At 44.0% G+C, this 23,067-nt stretch overlaps 2 protein-coding genes across 7 annotated transcripts in view; one reads left to right on the forward strand and one right to left on the reverse strand.

The window, feature by feature from the left end:
* Positions 1–23,067, reverse strand: part of sytl2a (synaptotagmin-like 2a) — a 24,264-nt gene continuing 1,197 nt past the window's right edge. Inside the window, exons 2-19 of one of the 6 annotated variants that reach the window (XM_078286615.1) lie at positions 20,820–21,245; positions 19,770–19,924; positions 18,316–18,439; positions 16,136–16,205; positions 15,901–16,009; positions 13,785–14,303; positions 12,785–12,859; positions 9,589–9,693; positions 9,317–9,373; positions 9,085–9,176; positions 8,664–8,768; positions 2,361–2,530; positions 1,991–2,093; positions 1,735–1,896; positions 1,540–1,636; positions 1,346–1,451; positions 1,028–1,233; positions 1–600 (exon numbers count right to left, since the gene is read on the reverse strand). In XM_078286615.1, the coding sequence (XP_078142741.1) occupies positions 452–600; positions 1,028–1,233; positions 1,346–1,451; positions 1,540–1,636; positions 1,735–1,896; positions 1,991–2,093; positions 2,361–2,530; positions 8,664–8,768; positions 9,085–9,176; positions 9,317–9,373; positions 9,589–9,693; positions 12,785–12,859; positions 13,785–14,303; positions 15,901–16,009; positions 16,136–16,205; positions 18,316–18,439; positions 19,770–19,924; positions 20,820–20,920 (2,505 nt within the window). In that variant the 5' untranslated portion in view covers positions 20,921–21,245 and the 3' untranslated portion in view covers positions 1–451. Of the gene's footprint in view, positions 601–1,027; positions 1,234–1,345; positions 1,452–1,539; positions 1,637–1,734; positions 1,897–1,990; positions 2,094–2,360; positions 2,531–8,663; positions 8,769–9,084; positions 9,177–9,316; positions 9,374–9,588; positions 9,694–10,546; positions 12,559–12,613; positions 12,738–12,784; positions 12,860–13,673; positions 14,304–15,900; positions 16,010–16,135; positions 16,206–18,315; positions 18,440–19,769; positions 19,925–20,819; positions 21,246–23,067 lie in introns of those variants that run through there. The other 5 variants (XM_071902911.2, XM_071902913.2, XM_071902914.2 and 2 more) reach the window with 5 other exon arrangements.
* ccdc83 (coiled-coil domain containing 83) overlaps positions 21,008–23,067 on the forward strand; it is an 11,303-nt gene continuing 9,243 nt past the window's right edge. The window contains exon 1 of the mRNA XM_078286420.1: positions 21,008–21,055. Coding sequence (XP_078142546.1) covers positions 21,008–21,055 — 48 coding nt within the window. The remainder of the gene's footprint in view (positions 21,056–23,067) is intronic.

The raw sequence follows: 23,067 nt of genomic DNA on the forward strand, positions 1-23,067 counted from the left end.
TCACATTAATATCTTATTTATTGAAGACAAAATAGTTTGCTGCAGTAATTACATTATTGAACATTAGGACTATATACAAATCATTGTAAATCAAAAAATATCTTAATTCTGGATTGAAGCAATGTGAGTATTTTTCATAACTTAGATTTTATCTCGTCCTATATTGTATCTTTTTTGATATTTTTAATAAATAGTAAACTTTTTATGAGATGTGACAAAATTAATATCTGGTTGGGCCTATGAAAATCCAACTAGTGTGTGTGAGTTATTTCTACAAGTTACATTGTAACAGCTATAATATAGAGATACATACACATTGCTCATTAAGGCTGATGCATCCACTCAACAATCTGCAAATTGAAGTGTATAATTTGTACATCCATCCACATTTTGCTTTTTTTTTTTGTTTCCATACAGTTTCCATACATTTATCAATACATTTTATGTAATCTCATTTTGACACACTCTTTGCCATCACCAAGAATCTCAGAGGTAAAACGTCCTCCACCCATTCGCCTTGAGACTGCATCATCCTCTCCCATAAGTTTGCTTCATCTGTCGTTGAATCCATCCAAACCACTTCTGCCCCGTAACTTTTACCTGCAACGAAAAGGCATAGAAATTATATTATTATTACAGAATTATTGACATAAAGTGATTTCGGATTAACAAAGTATGTAAGAGAAAAACCAAGAGGCCATTTACACCTGGTATTAAAATTGAATCTGTATCTGGATATCTTATCTGGTTAATGCAATGTGTGCAGAACACATTGTGATGGGAATGTGATCAGATCTGCCAGATCACCTACAAAAGAGATTGGATCTCAGCAAGGTGTAAATGCAGTGAGACAGTATCTGTCCATGGGTAGAGTTGTCATTACTGTGGGTAGAAATGTTGCAAACAGATGCAGATCACATTTTAATACCAGGTGTAACTGAGGTCAAGCACACAGACAAAAAAACATTCAGAGAACAGGTGGAGACATCTTGAAACAAATAATTCCCAAGTAGCGGTGGTATCTCACCTGTGCCTAGACCTAGTCTGAGGCCCCCGATGTAGTGGTTGTTCAGTCGGTCGTGGTCCCACACTGTGATCTCAACGCAGGCCTCCCTGAGGTCCTCCGGCCGGAAGCCATCATACACCATGGTGTGATTGAACATCGGGTTGGCCGTCCTCTTAACCACCCGGGTCTTCTGCCGGCTTTTCCGGCTCGTGTCAGGGAGTACGGTGCTGAAGCAGAGAGAGAGTCATGTAGTTAAATTATATCATCTGAATTGAACAATGTAGTATCAAGTCGAATCAAACTTAAGGTTTCATTTACGCAGTATGCAGGACGTCCTACCATTTCACAAACGGGTCAATAATGACTCCTCTAACTGGTGGAAGGTTCTTGCAGTCTTTCACCCAGATCTGTACCTCACCAGTCTCCATCTTGGACGTCCTCTTACCTGTGGATGGAGTAAGATCATAACAAGTGGTAATAATACTAAAACAGAAAGGATAGAAGTTGCAAAAACAGAGGAGTTGTCCACTCACTGTGGGATATCTGCGGTAGGAACCGAAGAGCTACTCGCATCTGTCCTCTTTTGTCTATTGAGTGTGAAGGAGATGCTGTTGAGATCAGTGCTGGGACCTAAAGGAACCAGGAAGAGGTACAGGTAAGGAATCACTGTCTCATCATACTTCTTATCCAATATACACAGGCTATGTATAGAAATATTGGCACCATACCCTGGCTTTTAAGGCATAGTCATGTATCTGTGTGTTGCTGAAGTTCCACTCTGACAAATCCAAGTCCACCTCGCCAAGGAAGCTGTTGCGTCCAAAAGTGTCGTGGTGCCACACCGAGATGTTCAGTTTTTGCATTTTCAGCACCTCCATTATGATTTTAAACTATAAAAAGGAGGAGTGGACTTCAAAAATGTTTGAAAAATATGGAATAGATGTAATAAGGAAGTTTGATAAATACTGCATATGGAATTCTTACCCTGAGGATTTCATTGTAGGTGGGATTTAGAGTCTTCTTCTTAACACTGGTTTTTCTCTTTCCCAACTTTGTTCTGTCAGGAAGAAGGTAACATTTCACATACCTAAAAAAGAAAAGAAAGTTATATTAATAATCTAAACTAGAACATATAGAGTGAAGGATCATTTCTCCAATTGGCAGCGAGAGGTAGCTGTTTGAAAAATGCGAACTTTGAATGAATACTCAGAAATCCTGTAAGGTGACAAACATGTTGAAACCACAAAAACCTGCCAACTACATTTCTCCTACCAACTGGCTACAATTGTTACTGGACAATTGCATGGCATTTGTTCTATCTTAACCCTTTCGACCATAAGCACTGAGCACCTACGGGTCAGAGCGGTTCTTCTTGGGTTCGGCCACGGCCAGATCCCTGCAGTGGACCACGAAGATGTGAAACTCTCCGAGCTTCTGGACGTAGTTCACAGCAAACTGGATGGTGCCCTGGATGTCAATGTCACCAAAGTCTGCAGGGTAAATGCTGGTGACGCTACCGCTGACCTACACATTCATGGTAAAGCAGAAGAGAGAATTTAAAATGATTAAATTGTTTTTTAAATTGTACAAAACGAAAGTTACGCATGTAACTACGGTTCTATGAATTCTGGATGTCCGCTAGAGGCAGTGCTTAACACTGGATATCGTCCTTCTCGCGCACGCGCAGGTCGAGTTGTTTATACCAACAGAGTCACCTGTGACCCAGGATGACGTCGGGCGCTACCAGCCCCACCCAGAGTTTTGTCCCTACAGAATCTTCTCGTCCAGATTCTGAGTGACAAGGAACTCTGGCGGTCATCCAGAATTCATAGAACCGTAGTTACATGCGTAACTTTCGTTCTATATCATTCTTCCTGACCGCCAGAGGCAGTGCTTAACACTGGATGACTATTACCAACAAGGTCACGAGGAATCCTTCACCCACCTCACTGAGAGCAGGCTGCGGGCTGAGGTAGAACAGCAGTCGCAATCGCTTGGGGAGCAGCGACATTGACCCTGTAGAATCTGGCAAAGGTGCACGGCGAAGCCCAGGTAGCTGCCGCGCATATGTCACCTAGAGGCACACCCCTTAGTGCTGCCCAGGATGTGGAGACACTCCTGGTGGAATGGCCCCTAACATTAAAGGGTATAGGCAGGCTCTTTGATCTGTATGCCTGAGCGATGGCTTCCACAATCCAGCTGGAAAGCCTCTGTTTAGACAAGACTAGCTTTCGCCAGTCTGATGGGCTGTTTGTAGCAGACGAACAGCCCATCAGACTGGCGAAAGCTAGCTGTCACCTCCAAATACTGCTTAAGGACCCTTACTGGGCAGAGCAGCACTGCTCTCTCACTTGCTTCACCTTGCATGAGCCCAGGATCATATGCCACTAGCTCAATGCCCCAATTGGCATAGGAAGTAGACAGCGTCTTTGACAAAAAGGAGGGGTTAGGCCACAGGACCACCCCTGAACCATCAGAGTTCCAGCGCATGCATGCCTGACTCACAGACAGGGCATGAAGCTCACTCACCCGTTTTGCTGGGGTTGGCAAAGGCCTTCAAGTACCAACGGCAAATCCCATGAGGGAACTCTCATCGACTGTGGGGGCTTCTGTCGCAGAGCCCCCTTTAAAAAACGACCAACAAGGCAGTGGGCTCCAACAGACTGGTTCCCCACCCCTACATGCCGAGCTGAGATCGCAGCTACATACCCCTTCAGGGTTGAGACCGACCGATTGCCCTCCAACAGGGACTGCAAGAACCTTAACACCATGGGCACGGAGCAACGCTCAGGGACCACCTCTTGAGCCCTACACCACTCGCTAAATAACTTCCACCTATTTGCATAAAGCAGCCTGGTGGAAGGTGCCCTGTAGTCCAAGATCGTCCGAACCACCGCCTGGTCGCAGTCATTCAGAAGCGGTTCCGACCCCTCAGAGGCCAAACGTACATCTTTAGATGCTCCGGGTTCGGATGCCAAATGCGTCCCCCCAGCTGAGCCAGCAAGTCCTGCCTCCTCGGCAGGGGCCACGGCTCCCCATCGAGGAGCCTGTGTAGCATGGGAAACCAGGGTCTCCCGGGCCAATACGGGGCCACCAACAACAGCCTGTGGTTGCCCTCTTGGACTCTGTGTAGCGTCTCCAATATCAGGGGAACTGGTGGAAAAGCATAAAGGAGGCCTCCGACGCATAGAGGTCGACCTCCGCCCTGCCGTATTTGCCCCAGAGCACGTCCACAACCTCTGGGTGGAGCCTCCATTCCCCTGCAGGAAGTTTGTGGTGATCTGCCACAGTGTTCTGTAAGCCTGGTAGATAGATGGCCCTGAGACAGTCAAGGGAAGGCCCATAACAGGAGCCGCCGTGCCACCCGCAGTGACTGGACAGACCTGGTGCCCCCCTGGTGGTTTATATGGAAGACTGCCGAAGTGTCATCAGATCGAATGAGGACATGCTTGCCCTTTAGAGATTGCAGGAAGTGTTTGAGCGCCAGAAACACGGCCCGGAGTTCCAGCACATTTATGTGCTCCTGCCTCTGCCGTGTGCTCCACAGCCCACAACCATTCTGTGCTGCCACACTGCCCCCCAGCCAGAAGTGGAGGCGTCTATTACCACCACCTCCCAGCGGGAGGGGATCACACCCAAGGGGACGCCCCTGGTCAGATACGCCCTGCTCCTCCATTGCCAAAGGGCAAGGATGCACCGCCCGGATACCCGGACCTTCTTGTGCCTGTTCCGTCTGGGGTCCAAATGCAGGCCATTTGACCACACCTGGAGAGGACGCAAATGGAGGCCCAGCGGAACTACAGCTGAGGCAGCTGTCAGCATGCCTGTCAGCCTGAGGAAGAGGCTGTACGTCAGTGTCCTGCCCTTCTGAAAACGAAGGAGTAGACTGAGTATGTCCTCCACCCGCCATAGCGACGGGGAGGCCCTCATCCTTTGGGAGTCCAGCAACAATCCAAGGAACACCACATTTTGGCTGGGTGTGAGGGAGCTCTTGGTCAGGTTGACAGTAAGGCCCAGCTGGGACACATGAGAAAGGAGGGTTGCTGTGTCCTGTACTGCACGCTCCAGAGTCGGGGCACAGATTAGCCAGTCGTCCAAGTACGGGAGGATACGAAGGCCCTTGGCCTGCATCGGGGACAGAGCTACACCCGAGGGGATAAAGAGAGGCCGAATGGGAGAACCTTGAACTGTTACGCCTGGCTCTTGAAAGCAAAACGCAGGAACTGCCTGTGATGCAGTGCCATTGGCACATGGAAGTACGCGTCCTTCAAATCGATGGACGTGAACCAGTCTCCCTATGTAACCGCCTGGAGAACGTCTGCAGTGCACAGCATATGGAAGGGCAAAACCTCCAGAAACTGGTTTAGCCCCCTTAGATCCAGTATCGGCCGTAAACCACCGTCTTGATCTATGGGCTCTATGGCATCCTTCTCCAGGAGGGCAGATATTTCTTGACTGAGCGCCAGAGATTTTGCGGGATCGTTGACCACAGTCATCCTGACCTCACCGAAAATTGGGGGCTGGCGTCGGAATTGGAGATTGTACCCTTGGGAAAGTGTGGCCACCACCCAAAGGTCTGATGTGTGCCCTTCCCAGTAGTTGAGGCGCTGCTGGGAGAAGCGACCGACGCCCGACCCCGTGGTCTCATGCATTATTCCCTTGGCCTTTAGGGGCTCTGGGGGGGCGCTGATTGAACATGCGGCCCCTCTGGGCCCTAGGTGCCGGCGGTCGGGGAAAATGCTGGTGCCGGTCTGGTCGCTCAGAGGACCATGGGCCCCCATAGGAGCCACCAGGGCGAGCTGGTGGACGGAAGTGACGGCTATCCTGTCCTAGGGGGGGCCGTTGTCTAGAAAAGGATAGGCTCCCTTCTCAGACTGGCAAACTGACGTCTGGTGTGATTCACCTGAATGCTGCGTTCCAGTGCCTGCTGAACTGCAGGACCAAACATCTCACCTGGGACCACAGGGAGAGAGCGGAGGACCCTCCTACAAGGCTCCGACAGCGGAGACTGTGCTAGCCATACCTGCCGGCGGGCCAGTGTTAATGTTGACATAAGCCTGCCAAGCTCTCTTGTCATAAATGCAAATGTCTGCAGTGAAGTGTCACTAATGATCTGGGTAGAGGAGTCTGCCCCTGAGGCCTGCAAGGACTGGGAAAGGGCCAATATGAGGTGGGACATTGAGTTCCCCACGCGGCCCATGCGGGCAGCGAGGAGCTATGACATTTCATAGCTCCTTGTGAGCAGATCGTCAGTGATGCGACACTGCGGCCTGGGGCAGCGGGCTGCAGGTCTCAAGGCCTCATCCGGCGACACAATTAGGGAAGCAACCCATGGCTCCACAGCAGGCATGCGGTCCAGCCCATAGCTGCCTGCTTCCCGCATGGCGGCAAGGGCCCTGCTGTCACTGGTATGGTGAGAGAGGGATCTAGGGTCCGGCCAACACCTCCGAAGCTCCTCAATGTAAGGCTCTTAGAGTGGCACTCCGAAGGCTGAAGGCTGTGGAGCTCCCCTAAAGAAGGCACTTGAGGAAGTAGCCACCACTGGGGCCTCATCAAGCCCCAAGCATGCTAGAGCCATACGTATTACTGGCTTAACTGCAGCTAGGCCGGCCTCCGAGCCCTCCCTGGAACCATGCTCCATCCCCTGGGAATTGGCCTCAGACGTGTGGGAGGCAGTCTCTGCCTCTTCCTGCTCTGTTCCCATCCCACAGAACTGACTGCAGGAGGCTCTGGTGGATAGAACATCATCATCCCATTCAGGGGCAAGGGAAGACCTAGCAGGAGGGCTGTCCGCTGGGGCCCCTTCCATCACTGTCCTGTCCGGCTGGAGATTAAGAAGCAGAGCCTTAATCTGGGAAAATTCAGACGACAAAGTATCCACTTTAGCAGCCAGAGTGTCCACTCTTTTCGCCTTCTTCTTTGGGGGGCCCCCCTTTGTCTCAGCTGAGGGGCGTCTTGGCCCCGGTACAACCGCCGCAACACCAGATGGGGGTAGCTCACTTGGATTGAGCAAAAGAGCCTCCACCCCAGCTAGCCTGGACAACTTCAGAGCCCTAGGCATGAAGCTACAATTCATGCATGGGTTCTCTGACAACCCCTCCCTCAGGTGTTCCACACCCAGACATGAGGGGCATTCATCATGGCCATCATCAGACTGAAGAGGAGCCATGCAGGTACTGCAAGCATGAGCTCCGAGCATGATATCGAACAAATTAAAACAACACAGGAAACGGAACGGAAACACTCCGTCTATAAGTGCTGCTCCAATAAGTGCTAGCCGCCTCCGGGATCAGAGCGGCCTTCTCTCTCTTTCTCTCTTTGTCCGGCGTAGCCGAGACCGAGCCGGTTTTTATCTGCCGAGGCAAGCGAAAGCACCCGCCGATACCTGCACCGCTGATGGCTATCGTATGGCTGCGAGCAGGACGCTCTATGCCCGGTGATAGCCTCCACTACACGAGAACCGAAAACAGTTCTTACTGTTTGAATCAAGCAACTTAACCGGCTATAATACCCACCTGTGCCAGGGCTAACTCACTGCTAGCGCTGGCCGCTGAAGCGATCGTCAGCTCGTGGTAACAGAGACCGGCGAAAACACCGCTCTGACGAAAAAATAAATAAATAGAACAGACAGCTGTCGGCAGGTCGCAGCCTCTGGAGGACGGAACCCGTAGCTCCAACCTATTTGGTTACGAGGCTTCCACACGAAAAACCGCCAGCTAGTCTTTGTCTTAGCTTTGTACTACTTTTCACCTGTATTCGCGAATTTGTACGAGAAGACAGAAGGGACAAAACTCAGGATGACGGAGCCATTTATACGGTGGGGCTGGTAGCGCCCGACGTCATCCTGGGTCACAGGTGACTCTGTTGGTATAAACAACTCAACCTGCGCGTGTGCGAGAAGGACGATATCCAGTGTTAAGCACTGCCTCTGGCGGTCAGGAAGAATGATATAGAACAAGCATTACCATCTTTCTACAGCATAAGAAAATCCTACAGCAGTTATTGACAGTTTTATGACAATAGAAAATTTCATTCATAGGGCCTAAGGGTCTAAACACCCTACTTTGCATACCCATACTTTGGCTTTGAAATTCACTCTGTAGCTTCCAATACATTTATATCAAAAACACTATATCCATACCGAAAACTCTAGTTAAAAAGCAAAAAAAAAAGGAGGAGAGGAGAGTTCAAACTAGTGGGTCTAGAGGATAAAAATATGTGTTTGGAGAATGCTTCTTTTTGGATGAGAGAGTGATATAATCAATGGCAAACTACATTTTGCTAGTTAGCTATCTATAGATGTATGCAATATGTAAATGAAATAATGGAAATAACAATTATAACAAATGAAATAACAATTCATCAATTTGCTGGGGGCCCCCTCAAGGACCCCAGGTGGTCCCCGGACCCCACATTGAGAACCACTGGTCTAGCGGACAATATATGTTAGCAGATGCACATTATTTGTTTTTGCCGGGCTGCTACCTGTACCTATATTGTTGTTGGTGAAGAGATAACTTAAACTTGAAAACTTAAATTGGTTAAAAGAAATCATGCAGTGTGAATTCCACCTTATACAGATGTGTCTCATGAGCTGTAATGCATTGTATATTTATCTGAAACATATTGCATCCAGGTGAGTTGTGTGTGGACATACGGAGGACATGGAGGCCATGCCAGAGGAGATGCTTATGTTAGACGTGGAGCTGCCAGTGTTTCTCCTCCAGCCCATGTTATTCTCGGAAGCGCTGTCACTGTCCATCTAAAAATTAGAGAGAAAAATAAGGAAGCTGTGACTCACAGGTAAAAGCACATTTACACATACTGGAAAAATCTAAATCAGCTATAGGAGAAAAGCTAGAATCGGTCAAAAGAACAGACCAACCAGCTAGGTATTTTGTGAGTAATAAAGGCTCATATATGTTTTTTCCTGGAACAAAATAAATTACCTGGTACTGCATATGAGTTGATTAATGAATCAATTCAGCAACTCAATGCATATGCTGAACATTAGGGTTACTTTAAGTCGAACTTTTGCTGTGAGTAAAATGTACAGCAGTCAGCTAACAGTGATTTACCTCTTCCTGCTGAAAAACAGGCACTGATACACTCATCTTTTTCATCTGCTCCGAGTCAGAGAGAGAAGAGGCTGATGGCGGCAATGCAGAAACTGCAATAAAGATAAGACACAGATCTCTTACAATGGCATATATTGAGTTGTTATAAACTACAAATGTATCCTGATATTTCATAGCCCAGTCCGTTTATGTCTTGACAAGTGTATACAAAATGGTAGGACCATATATTTACCATCATCTACACTTAGATTCAATTGTCCTCCTGGGATACTTTTGCTCCTTTCTTCTCCTAAGAATAGGAATTAGGACAATGAAAATGTATTCTTTATATGCCACTCCCATATAAAGTAGTATAACATAAAAATAACTTCAGACATCTTATTACAAAGAAAGAAATCATTTTTGCAGCTGACTATAACTACTAGTAATACAATAAGGTTCTATAAATATCAGCTGTTTGCATGAACCAGAGTGCGGTAGTTGAAGCAGAGAGGGCTGTCTTACTTGCTGTGTGTGAGGTAAGGTTTTCCAGACTTTTGGACGAGGACATGGGCCTTGAAGATGTTCGCTTCAATGCTGACCTGATGGGGCTAGAATCATCATCATTACCTGCCACAAACGAAACAAAATCAGCTCTGGAAAATACATCCGACACAGAGGTAGCACAATTTCTGATTCACTAAGCATTTAGAAACTATGCTTGCCAATTTGATCAAACATTCCAAGTGTTGAATGCTTAGTAAATCAGTATTTAGGATGTAGAAAACGATATAATGGGAATATCATACCAAAGACTAGGAACATGACCCCACACTGAGTCTCCCTGATAATTGTATTGTGGTGAATTAATAGTTATATTCTTGATGATTCCTGATTCTTGATCAGAGTAGTTTGAATCTTTATACTGTGATTTGTATTTGCCTTTTACAAACTACATAACTACTACACCAACGGCTCTTCAACCAAAAAAGCTGGTCTTGGCCAATAGAAAAACGAAATTTTCATTTTAGCAAATCAAAATTATCTATGATTACTTCAGGATAGAATATTAAATAGAAAACTGCAAGGGTGATTTATAACTTATTTACATTGGCTAAAAGACAGCTGACAAGTTCTACTTTACAGTTTACTATAGTTCACTTTGTAAAGATACACTCAAACAGGAAATACAGAGGCAATCAGGAGCACAACAGAATAAATGGATTGTCAGAATTTGAAATGGATCTTGAAATGGAGGAATTTGTCAAAGAGATGGCAAACATGTATACCAATTCTCAATTAACTTATACTTACTGTAATGTTAATGTGTTAACCTTGAAACCCTGCAGAGAATCAAAGCCTATACTGATCCCATTGATACGGTTGACATGATTTGCCTCAACAATCAAAACTATCACTGTGTTTTCCATTTCTAAATCATATCTAGAAGAAACGCAAGTGAAGAGAGAATTCAAAAGCTCACTGCCTGAACTTGCCCGAGATTGAGGCCAGGCCCAGGTTGTTCTGTCTTGGCCGGAGTTGCTGTCAGTATTTTGCACAATCCAAGAACTGATCCTAGAATGATTCGCCTCAGTGGCACTGTTGCCCTGTTTTCCCTCAAAGCCTCTGAGGGGACTTTGTGGTCTTTGAACTGCATCAAGCACTGGAGCAGGAGCTGAAAGGTTCGCATTAGACTCTTCAACAGCTTTTCCTTGGTCAAAAGGAGGGAGATGAGCCTTCTCAGGTGCCCCAAGGTAGTGCTGATAATCCTGAGGAATGAAAGATCTAGCAAGACGTGTAAATGTTCCCATCTTCTTTGGTGACCCTTGTATTTTTTGTTCACCAGAATCTTTTTGGGTAAGTGCAGGTCCAATATTAGCAGATTCTGAAGCTTTTCTGGATTGTAGCCCACTGGGGGAGCTTGGGCTACTTTGCTGCACATTTGCAGAAGAGGTGAGTGACTGTACAGAGTCTAAAAGTAGAGTACGGGACATGATTTCTGCGCTAGGTTTAATGTCCATCAACGCTGACTGCTTTGCTTCATGTATGGGACTTTTTCTCTGTCTTGCTGCTGGTATCGGCCTCCCTGATTGTTCTTCATGGGCCTTAGCTGGAGGGGCAATGTCTATCGGAAAGGTTTTCAAGGGGGAACCTTCAATTCTGGATACCTTGGGACTGGAGGATTCTCTAGGTAGGGCCTTGGGGTGGCAGGTTTTGGATGGGCTTCTCCTGACTTCATCATCTGTTGAGTCTTTCGATCTTGGACTTTGGGATCTACTAGGGCTGAGAGGCCTTTCTTCAGGCAAAACCGACTTTATTTCAGTCTTGACTTGCTGACATGTTGACTCTATATCCCCAGTAATGGCAGAACTCCTCAACTGTGCTTTGTCTGAACTCTGACTGACAAAGCCCTTGTCAGTGACATGTTTTGTGTTTGAGACAGTATTAGACTTGGTTCTGCATGAAGAGTTTTGCGCCTCTTCATCAGACTTCTCTCTGCTACTTAAGGATGCTCTCAGGTCAGAGTGAGAGATGGCTACTTGGTTATCGTGCTGCATAGTTTCGCCTGAACTTGAACTCGAATGTATTGGACTGCTTGAGGCCTCCTTAGCTCTTCCAGCAATTATCCTAGGTCCTGGGTACTCTTTCTCCCAGAAATACTTAAGATCACTGATCTTGGCAGGCCTAATCTCTTGCGGACTGGCCTGCCTGGGAAGGGGAACTGGGATATCCCCCTGTTGCACTGGGATGTTGCAAGGCAGAGAGATAGATACGGGAGCGGTGATGTTTTCCTGTGGCTCGGGAGTCTGAAAATCCGTTATTGAACCTGTTAAAGAGTCATCTGTCTCTTCACAGATGAGGATTGGATTAGCTCTATATGTGCCATCTTCTTTGGGTAAATCTAATAAGAGGCTACTTTCAGTCTGTGGTGAGGAAATCTCCTCATGGGACTGGGCAGCATTATCCTCAATTCTACGGTGCTCTGTCAACTCTGTTTGAGGTGAGAAGTTACTGTTTATACTTTCCACAACAATCTGACCATGTGAGGCTTCTGTTTCTGTCTTGGGGATGTCTTCATGCGTTGCCTGTTCTCTGGTGAAGATTATTTTGGGACCACTGTTTTCTTTCTCCCAGAATGCTTTCAGGTTGGATAATCTCTCTGGAAACTTTGCAACTCCGTCTCTGCTCTCTGTTGGCTCCTGTTGAGTGTCTAAGTCTGAATCTAGCGAGGTCATGGTTTCTTTAAATGGAGTGTGCTGTAGTGCCGTAAGTTGTAATGTTCTGACCTCTGCTGTTCCAGGGGTTTTAGCTTCTTGTTTGACACTAGTGTCTTGTTTGACATTTATTTGATTGTCCCCGGTCATATCTGCAGCAGATTGGGAGCTATGGAGGTTCAGGGTGTCATCCAGTTCCTTCTGCTTTGACAGCTTCGCCTCATCCTTGTATGGATTCTGTAATTCAGCAGTTTTCTCTTTGGCTTTACCTCTACTAAATATTCCAAGCAGCCTTTTTCGAGGCTTTGGCGAAACAGCGTTTGAGCTGCCATTACTTGATGGCTTGGTATCTGAAGTGGCCTCAACAAAAATGCCAAGTTTGTCACTGGATTGCTCGGGCAGCTTTGGTTGTGGCTGGTGAATGGTGTGTCCAGTCAGCCAATCTGTGGCCTTAGCCTGAGAGTGACGGTCCTCTTCAGGCCCTGTCTCCAGGTGAACAGGCTTACCTGACTCCTGCTCAGCCGAAACAAGGTTGGACACTTGGGGGTTAAGGAGCTCCGTATGACAGTGCTCACAGAGATCTGCAAAGAAAGTAAACACCTCTTGGATCACTCATGTAGGCTATATCATATCTACTGCATAGTATATAATCAAGGTTACCTATGTAGGATTTTTTCTGAGTATATCATTGTCAAATGAACTGTGACAGTTAACATTGGAGTTATATTCAATAGGCTACGGGCTGCTGTCTGACAACATATTTAATTAATTCCTTTCCCTGCTGCTTTCAATGCCCAATGGCATTGGCAAACAGATCGTTAGGCTGCACTTTGTAAGAGCCCCAGTCATATTTATTTTTGGGATTAGAATGTAATATCACACTTAATTTCACAGTGATATATGGATGAAAATATCATACACGTAACATAAGATATTAATAGAAAAATCACAGACAGGTTTTGACAAAAATGAAACTAGTTTCACCTTTGTCAGAGCCTATGAATGAATCAATCATCAAAAATGTGTTAGAGATTACCCATAATGCCAAAGCAAGATGCAGTATGTCCCATTAATACAAGATAAAAACTGCTGTCTTATTCACCAGTCTCTGTCAGCAGTAAATGCACATCATTTACATTCTCCATGCAAGAACATGCACAAGCAGGTTAATTGTGAAAATTAATCATTTCAAGGAATGTATATGCTTATTAAAATCTAATTAAGTTTTAAATTTACAAAAACAAGTGTTTCTTTTAGTGCAAAGTTCATTCATTTATGTTTGAATTGTCATGTAATTGGTCCAGATACTGACGTAATTGATTGCTTGCTTGTTAGTTTGTTTGATTGGTTGATTGGCTGTTTACCAGACTGATTGGTTTTAAATTAAACTCTTACCACCAGGGACCTGGTGTTGGCCAGCATCTTGGCTTTGGAGGTTTTCCCCCCTTTCGCAACTGAGATCACCTTCATCTAAATCCACTTCTCTCTGCTTGAGTAAAGGCTTACGTTTGCCAGCAGCGGTATAGCCTGCATTCACAAGGTCAGTGTTGTTTTCCTCCTCATAGGGAGCGATCGAGTCCACGTCCAGCACACTGTGCTCTCCCAGCTCCTTCCCATCCTGCCACTCCACACCGCTCCGGCCAATCGCAGAGCAGAACCTCACCTGCTTCCTGTCTATCCAGCCCAGGGCTTCTCTGTCTCTGGCCTCTGTGGCTGCAATGCTTTCAGAGGGAGAGTCCAGACTTACTGGACTCTGCAGGCTCAAGCAGGAATAGAGGGAGTCTGCGGAGCTAGAGCTGGACATGTGCTTGAGGATGCCCCTTGGCGCAGCAGAATTAGTCTGTCTACCTGCCGAGTCCAACTCATCTACCTCGATAAGAGAGTCCTGAGATTTGTTAATGCTTGTTCTCTTTTTGGCCACTGGCATGGGAACAGATGCATTCTGGGCGACTGGGCTATCTTTAGGGTGGTCTTGTGTTAGGTTAGTAGCGTAAGAAATGCAGCTGTCAGATGATGGTAAAGGTTCTGAAAGAAACAAAAACAACGCAAAACTGATAAACACCTAGGACTATTTTAATCAGCAACGCATCAGTTGTGTGTTTTCGTGTATATATAAAAAGTACAGACAATTTCATCACTCCTGTCTTTCAGCAACTCCACTGGTTACCTATCAAACACAGAATCACCTTCTAGATCCTCTAGGGCTCTACTTCATCATATATGTCCTCATTCCTCAGGACTTAAATCTCCTACTGTACATCAGTCTCAGACCTGTTGAGGCCAACTTCTCCAGAGTTCACCTGGGCCTTCAGTGCAGCAGCCCCCAGCCACTGAAATGTCCTACTGAGGGACCTCAGACCTGTTCCCACTTTTAAATGCTCCCGAAGCTTTTTAAGATTGCTTTTAATGTTTAATGTGTGACTTTACTTTTCACTTGACTTTTATTGAGATTATTTTTTAATTCATTTGTAGTGCATTTGTTCTATGCTTGAGTTGATGTAAAATATCTTTGAGTGTCTTGAAAAGTGCTTTACACATAAAACGCATTATTATTATTGATTTGAAGCTACTGTTACACCACTTTCAGTTTTTATAGACTATCTTACTCCTCATTGTTACAAGTTTGGAGGAATTCTGTGCCTGGCACATTAATAAGGCTGATTGTAATTTCAGTTACATATTGCAACAGAGATGGAAAGGTAGGCACTGAGCCTTATGTGAGGTGAATTATGGCTCTTGCTTACAGCATGCACACAGATTAATGTGAATAAACATACAACTTAATTCTAGATGGATATGATTAGGCAACTGATTGTGGCTTATTGTGTCTGTTACTATTTGCTTCTGTTGTTTCCTTCTTATCGTTTCATTTCTCCTTCAACAACATTGTTTTCATTGCGCCTGTGAAATATTTTCAGCAGCCACAAGTCATGCAGTACAGATTAAGGCTTTGGAATGTATTTCTGTGTAATCCCCTGGCTAGTCTGGCAGCCTCATGCGTTTGGATATCCCCTCACTTTGACAACCCCTGGGAAAATCTCCTCACTGGTCCCAGCTCATTGGCTCATTTCAGAGTGATTGTAAGAAAACACTGAAATATTGGCAGAAAAACTAAGTGCTTTGTTTAACTGGGGTATTACAATATTCTATGCACATAATCTAATGGCTGGTATTTTAACACTGTTAATACTGTTAATTACTAAGAAACTGATTATTAGTGCATTTCACCAGTTCTTCCAAAATGCACCATTGTAAAAAATACCATTTCACAAACTGCTACAAAAATAAGACTTTATGAAAAGGTCAGATATTGCATTTGCTAGAAATGGCGAGGTACATGCTTTCGACCGCCATGCAACAATGGCTCACGCCAGCATGCTGTTTACAGGCAAACTAGAAACAGCTGAAGCGCAGACGGCCCACACACCTGGATGTCAGTTGGATCGGTATAACCAGATTTACATTGGTTTGCAAAGAAACTGCTCTGACCATTTGTCCGTCAAGCAGTCCGCTCAATTAAAAACATAACACATGATTTGTTACAATAGATCAGGGCAAAGAAAGTAAGCCACTCAAGATGACATAAATGTATGTGTTTTATACTGCTGATAAACTCACTCACCCCCACCAGGTGTCTGCGTTTGTTCCACTGGTCCATCCAATAACTGGCTGTCCTCTTCTTCAAAAGAGTGAGGTGCGAGGGGTTCACTGTTGAAAGGATTCTGTCTTTGCTTCAGTAAAAGAAGAAGATAGATACATGTAGTGTCTGCAACATACTGATGCATGAACTCATCCTTGATTATGTGTTTAAACATGTTTATTTTCGTACGCACTGCTGATTTTTGCTCCATCCCTACCTTTGTGGGCGACTGTAGAACTGGTTTAGGTGCCTCTTGTGGCTTTTCAACAGGATTCCACTTTTGATCCCTATTAGAATGAACAAAGAATACGTGAAAATTGAGTCTGACAACTTCTGCCCACATGAAGTGCCACTTGAAACTTCCAGGGTATTTCCAAATAGGTTATTCAATTTTGATTCAAACAAATCCGAATGTTCAAGTTAAGTGCATTAAACTCGCTGCTATACAGCGGACATGTTTCGGTCAAGGGTTGGGGAAATTATAATCTCATTACCTACACAATGGCTGTTCTCTTGTGTACTTTTCACCGTTAAGTGGCTGTGCAAGCTGCCACGAAAATCTCTCATGTAACGTGTTTTAGTACAAATAGTCACAGGCATGAATAGTTACTGTTATACTCAAGTAAGGCAACCTTGGTTTATACACTAAAGGCAGACCACAATGTGTATTGTATGTATAAGTAAGTTTGAACTCCTCAGTGGAAAACAGGAGCATGTGAGACCTGACCTTCCAAGCAGATTACTGAGAACCGAGGGGCCAATTACTAAGTATCTTATTTGCTCCCCTCACTAGTAATCACACCCCTATAATCTGCTCTTATGTTAAACTCTACTCACGCAGCATGTGATGGCGCTCATACCAGACGGCAGAGATCCTATGTTTTTGTTGATATGTCATATTTCTGTCTTTAAATTCTTAATTTGTGCAGAGCTTTGTATTTGCGCTGTATTAGCTCTTTAATGTTTATTTAAAGTCAAGATTTTTATGTAAAAACCATGCAGTTTTATCAGCGTAAACCACAAAGTGGGGCTGCAACAGAGAAGAGTGTCCAAACATAAAATTTCCCACAACATAAAACAATGTGCATGTGCAAAATATAGTTAAAATGATATAAAAGCTAAGTGAAAAGTCAAAATTCAATCTATGAGCACTATACGTTATGTTCAATGTCCTTCATTCAGTCTCCCTTCATTGTATTGCACTCCTCAGTTTAGCACACTGGTGAATGATGAAAGAAAACAAATGTCCCTAGCCTGTGCTAAACCCAAGGAAATCATATTACATCATAAAGCTGTGCCATTTTCTAGATGCATACAAATGTCTTTGTGTAAACCAGTCACTTGCAAGCCAATAATTGAGTTTAAAAGAGGGAAATTTCACTCTGGAGGAAATGGGATGGACGTTCCCTTTAATCAGGCAAGTACTCTTACGTCATGTTGAACTGATGAGAGGTCAACTGAGTGACATTAAATAGTCAAAGACCTGGTCTAGACATCAGTAGCCAGGGTGTCTGCCTATATGTGCTGCAGTCAGGTCCCAGTCAGATCTAAACCTCTTGGAGGATTCTGTGAACAGTCGCCACTGGAGAGACAGCAGGGCTACAATGTGACACATTGGATTTTATATAATTTTCTCTAGATAATAAGCAAATATGTTGGATTTCCACATCTAGCTGTATGAAATTTGTGGCATTTATTCATTTTGGGATTGTTCCAACAAACAAATCACTCTAATATTCCTATAGGGACTTATAGTGTGTCTTTGGTACTCAGTAGTGAGTTAATATTGACCTTATCGAACATTATAGTATTTTTTATGCCCAGTGGTGTTGAATTTTCTGTGGTATAATTCTTCAATGTATAATAATTGTGTGACATTTTGAAGTTTTGCTGTGATATTTATATAATATACTTCTAAAATTCATTATCAGATTATGATAGTTAGTTTTCATAAGGGGTTCTAAAGTTGGCTAACTTATTCACTTGTTCATTTTCCTATTACATGTAGTTATAGCAATACAGGCAGCATTTTTTAACCAGTCAGTGAGCTCAATGAGATTTTTAGGCCTATACCAACCACTATGATTGAACCCAGGCCAAACTATTTGGACTGTGGCACAGTGGCACAGTTTTACCTCTGGGCAATGATTATAATTGTTTAGAGATGCAAAACACAACAATGTATTGGTGTTAATGGAAAAGTTAACAAGATATGGCCTCTTGTTGCAGCTATCTTCCATTAAAAACACTCAAGGTTTATCTGGAGCAAGTTACACATAAACCGAAAGTATTGTTAACATTCAGAGCTAATTCAGACATTTATTTATATGAAAATGTTGCTGATTGTTACTTTAAACATAGATGATCTTTGCTTGCAGACATGAACATTCTGCTCACCTTTCATTGCTGAGCCGCCGAACAGGCTCCTGAATGAGTCCAGAGAGTTCAGGTGGGATGAACACTTCCTGGTTTTCACTGCTGACAAAACTGGGCCTCTCAGGCAGCATCTGGGAGAGCTCCACTGCAACACACAACAGCCACAAACACACAGATACCTTTAAAGAGAGTAAACCCTTCATTGTGTTACACACTATTTCCACAGTGGTGGAAACAACCATGATGTGTTTAGATTTCTGTGTCTTGATTCTTGACCGCTGAAGATGTACAGTCATCTGCACATGACACTTTGAGAAGGGTATAAATACCTTCAGCTTATCAAGTGAATGCATGATCTAATTTTCTGCTTCATCGTTGTGCACCAGAGCCGGCAACTCACTTAAGGGCCTTTTAAGGGAGAAGCATTAGAAAATAATTGAACAGGGTATTCTGCTTGTGGAGTGGGGTCATAAATCCAAAGTGAGGAAATGAGATTATCAGATGAATGTTTGAGCTAATTCTCAGCTTTATCTTTACGTATCATGTATCATACCAAATAAAATTATTATTGAGGGCCTTCATAGAGAGGAATGGCTGTGTACAAACTACTGTATATTAGAGAAAATTCAGAGTATTTTTTCAATGTATAGTGGATCATAAATAAAACTAAACTGAGTGGAAATTAGTGGTGATAATATCAAGTTAAGTTTAAGTATTTTTTTGCACCATGATAAAACACTGAGGCAGATTGATGGAGAAAAGCATACTGTGATAAAATACAATAAAATCTGTGCAGGTGAGATAAGACAAAATCCCTAGCGGCTGATGGAAACGTCTCACCTCAAAACAAAGAAAAAATCAAGATGACGACCTAAGACACACATTGAATGACAGAATCTAAAATGAGAAAAGAAACCCTCAGTGTTTTCCCACTCAGTACACTCTCTACAGTAGGTAGGTGAAAGTTAAGTGTGTCCTTTTGAACCATTTTTAGGGGAACAAAGTGCTTGCCATCCAAATGTCATGGGTTTTAACAAATATGTGAAGTCATTGATACCGAGCCATTGTGAGATGATCTTCCTGATTTAAGGCCTTATAACTTGTATTTTTCTGAAATGAATGTTTCACTACTTTTCTTAATTTTCAACCGATCAAAAAAGCATTGTAGAAGAAGACCAAATTAGTCTAATATTTTACCAAACATTGAGCTTCAGAATGGGCATTATTGGCGTGAGATAGTGTCCCAATCTTTTGTATTTGCCATGTGTTGAGGGACATTAGATAGTTACAGATTGTTAAGCTGGCTACCACATGAAGCTTGGTTCTTTCTGTCTGATGCTGCTTGACACCTGTATGTGGTACAAATTGTTGACTTTGGCATCCACACGCGAAACCAATATCAACCCTCCCAGCCTTCCCCAAAATCATGGGTGGAGTTCATGAAACTGAATGTCCTGGAGACTGAGCGAACTCACGTATGGTCAGCGGTTTCTGCGTGTGTCTCATGGAGGCCCTGATGATGTCGGAGCCGTGGATGCGGTCCTGATGGCGAAGCGACTTGGTCTCGTAAAACCATTCTCCGGTCAGGTACTTCAGCTGGCCCTTGTCACTCACCGAACTCTGCAGGCTCCTGGGTGGAAAACAGGGAAAGTTCATGATATGTTTGTAGTTGAGCAGTAACGCTTTTGTCCAAATCAGTTCTCATGAGTAGGATTCTACCTGTTCATTACACAAACACTGTCACTGAATAGGAGCCTCTGCTGTACTATGATTTTCAGTACGAACTTCAAAGTGTTACTTCCATATGTCAGGTACTTTGTCACAATTTCGCAATTTCTCATAAACATTATCCTCCCTCAGCAAGTTAGCAGCCGTACAAAGAATGCCTTTGTCCATTCATTGATGCCTTTTGCTAGTTTAAACTACCAGGAGGGGGAAACAAACTTAATTTATGCTTTGGATACCTCAGCCTGGAGCAACGCTCAGCTGGCAAAAAAAGCTGTCTCTCCACTATACCAGTAATGTGGGTAGCTTGCTCTCTTACATAACTGGGATTGTGGATTGGAGATGGATTAGCAATTGCCTCTACCTTGTTTGCTCTTTTGCATCCAGCATGGATAGCTACTCCAAACAGCACTTCACTCTCTGGTGTTCTGTTGGTATCATACCGGCTGGTTTAATGTGTTCATAGTCAAGATACAGTCAACAAGCATAGTTGATCTTCTGTGCTCTTGAGCTAACAGAGTGTGCAGAACAGATTCGTAGAAGATACGTATGGTATAAAGTGTCTCCTAAGCAGCAGTGAGCAAGTAAACTGGACTAAATGACAGCTGACCCTCTTCACCGCCTTCACCCCAAACACTAAGAAGAAGAAATTTAGGTCTGTTATTGACGTCACAGAACATTCTGGGTAATAAATCCTTCAAAAATTCAACTAGTTATCTCTCGCTGCCACTCGGGGCCGCCAAAGTGCGAAGTTACCTCGTGCATCTTTAACATGGAACTACTGGAGAGGAGGAACTCACTTGACTCGCTTCTCCTCAGCCTTCTTGAGCTCAGCATCTCTTTTCAGGACAGCCCGGATGGTCTCCTGCTCCTCCTCCGTCAGGAAGCTCAGGTCGATCATGGTGGCCGCCGCTGCTCACTGCGTCCTGACCCGACGGTTTCCACTGCTTTGAGTTTGTGTCTGATGATTGGACACAATTACTGGATCATGGAACTCCCCCTGAGTCTCCCAGAGGCCTTGATCTGGATCTCCACAGTCAGTGGTTTACACAAGCTTGGTGATCGCTGCTTTTTTCCTGGTACCAAATGATCATCTTGAGATCGTGGATGAGGCACTCCCTATTTTCTGTCTTCTGCATTCACTGGTTTTGGATGTCCTCTATGGTTCAGTTGGGGTTGTTCTTTGCAGCCATGTTTGGCCCTCTCTGGACACTTTCAGTTTGCACCTGAAAGAAACAACAACACAAATAGTGAGGGTCAAGTACTTTGTCTGAGATTCATGGGAAGCAAAGTCTTTTGCTCTTTAAGTTTTCCTGGAATTCAAGAAATTCAACTCAATGTTTGTGGCATTTTGGAGTCTCAGTGCCGGGCAACAAACTTGGCCACTGACTAGCTCAATCATAAATACCATTATCAGATGACTTGCAACACTGACAGCTTTCACACTTCCTAGAACTCTTGGTAATCTTCATAGAAATTTAAACAGGAACCTACTGACTTATCATGTTTGGGCAAACAGATTTGTTTGTATGCGACGGTGGCGCATGGTTAAGGTGTACTGTGTTATGATGTATGAGACTGTAGGTCCATGCAAGCAGTCCAGAATAAAAACATCTTCCATGCAGCAATAGAAATGCAAACATCTACAGTAGCTTAAAGACAAAGAAAGTTAATCTGATCTAAATAGGCCCATCCCATGAGCGTTCAGAGCAGTCTACAGTTTACGGATAGATTTCCAAGTCACCACAACAGCTTTCAAACGGCTTGATAATACATGACCGCTCCTTTGCCTTGACATGTAATGATGACACAGTGTTGACTGGGAACACTCCTTTATTTCTCTGTCTTCCTCCTCCTCCTCTTCTGTCTTTCATTCTTGGCCTCACACTTTAAGAAAAACATTGCTGCTTCCATGTAAAGTCACACACTCAAGCACAGTACAGGCCATTGTCTTTATCAGGTTGTGTGACGAGGATGGCAAAGTTATGATGAGTAGTTCTGCCTCATAAACCTCAGAGAAGGTAGAAACCTTGTGGGTACGGATCTTAACTTATCTCTTAACTATAGTTATTGCTACACTGGGTGAAGGAAATACTTGTTAATGTTAATCCAAAGTTCTCTTCTAAAGTTCTTGTTCATGGTACCAGCGACTGTAATGAGCATGCAGCAGGGGTTACAACTGGTGCTTTGCCTTTAAGGGAAGACAAAAATCTTTCTGAGCGCCTGAGGAATGCTTGCATGTTATGACAGTGTACCCATTCACCCACATCAAAGAATACTGGGGGAAATTGTTGGAAAACCTAACGTGATTTTTTTGATGTTCAGCTTGAAAAAGTGCTTCAGTGTCTGCTATTCGGTTTGCTCAGCACTCTCTTTCACTGTCAACTGTTCTGAGACTGAGTGCTTTAATATTGTGAACTGTATCATGTACGGTGGCATTTGCATGTCTGTTTGTTGTGTTTGTGAAATAGAAAAAAAAAGAAGAAAAAGCATGATATATGTATTTTGCAAAAACAAAACCATGTCCCAATTAGGAAGTTTGTAGTCCATCTCTCGCTGTAGCACATGGCTGCATCTAAAACAGAACTGTCAGATGCTCAGGGTGCAATGTGAGGTCATGCAAGGTTAACGGGGAAAAGTAACACACTTTAAATAGAAGAATGTTGAGCGTCCTGTTTTCCTAAAAAGATAAAAGAGGCCAGACTTATTTCCTCGTTGTGGCAGCTGCACTATGACGTAGATTTCCTCGTTGCTGTCCTACTTCCTTGAGAAAACTGACGTGTTACCAAGGACTTCAGTTATTCTCTGTTTTATAAAAATACCTAATCAAAAAGAAACAGTTTGATCAATGACTCTTTCAATGACCAATTAGTGAGTATAAGTTACTTTCAGAAGAATTTTCACTTCAATATTATCACTCAAATTAACTGTGATTGATTGGTATTGTTGTACAAAATGAGACCATCAGTCCATTTTCCTAACATTGATCCTCCTACAGAGCTTCAACATTGGGATGTGCAACTTCTTCCTATTACTTTCCTGTCTCCT

The sequence above is a fragment of the Centroberyx gerrardi genome, chromosome 11, assembly GCF_048128805.1.
Source record: "Centroberyx gerrardi isolate f3 chromosome 11, fCenGer3.hap1.cur.20231027, whole genome shotgun sequence".
Taxonomy (NCBI): domain Eukaryota; kingdom Metazoa; phylum Chordata; class Actinopteri; order Beryciformes; family Berycidae; genus Centroberyx; species Centroberyx gerrardi.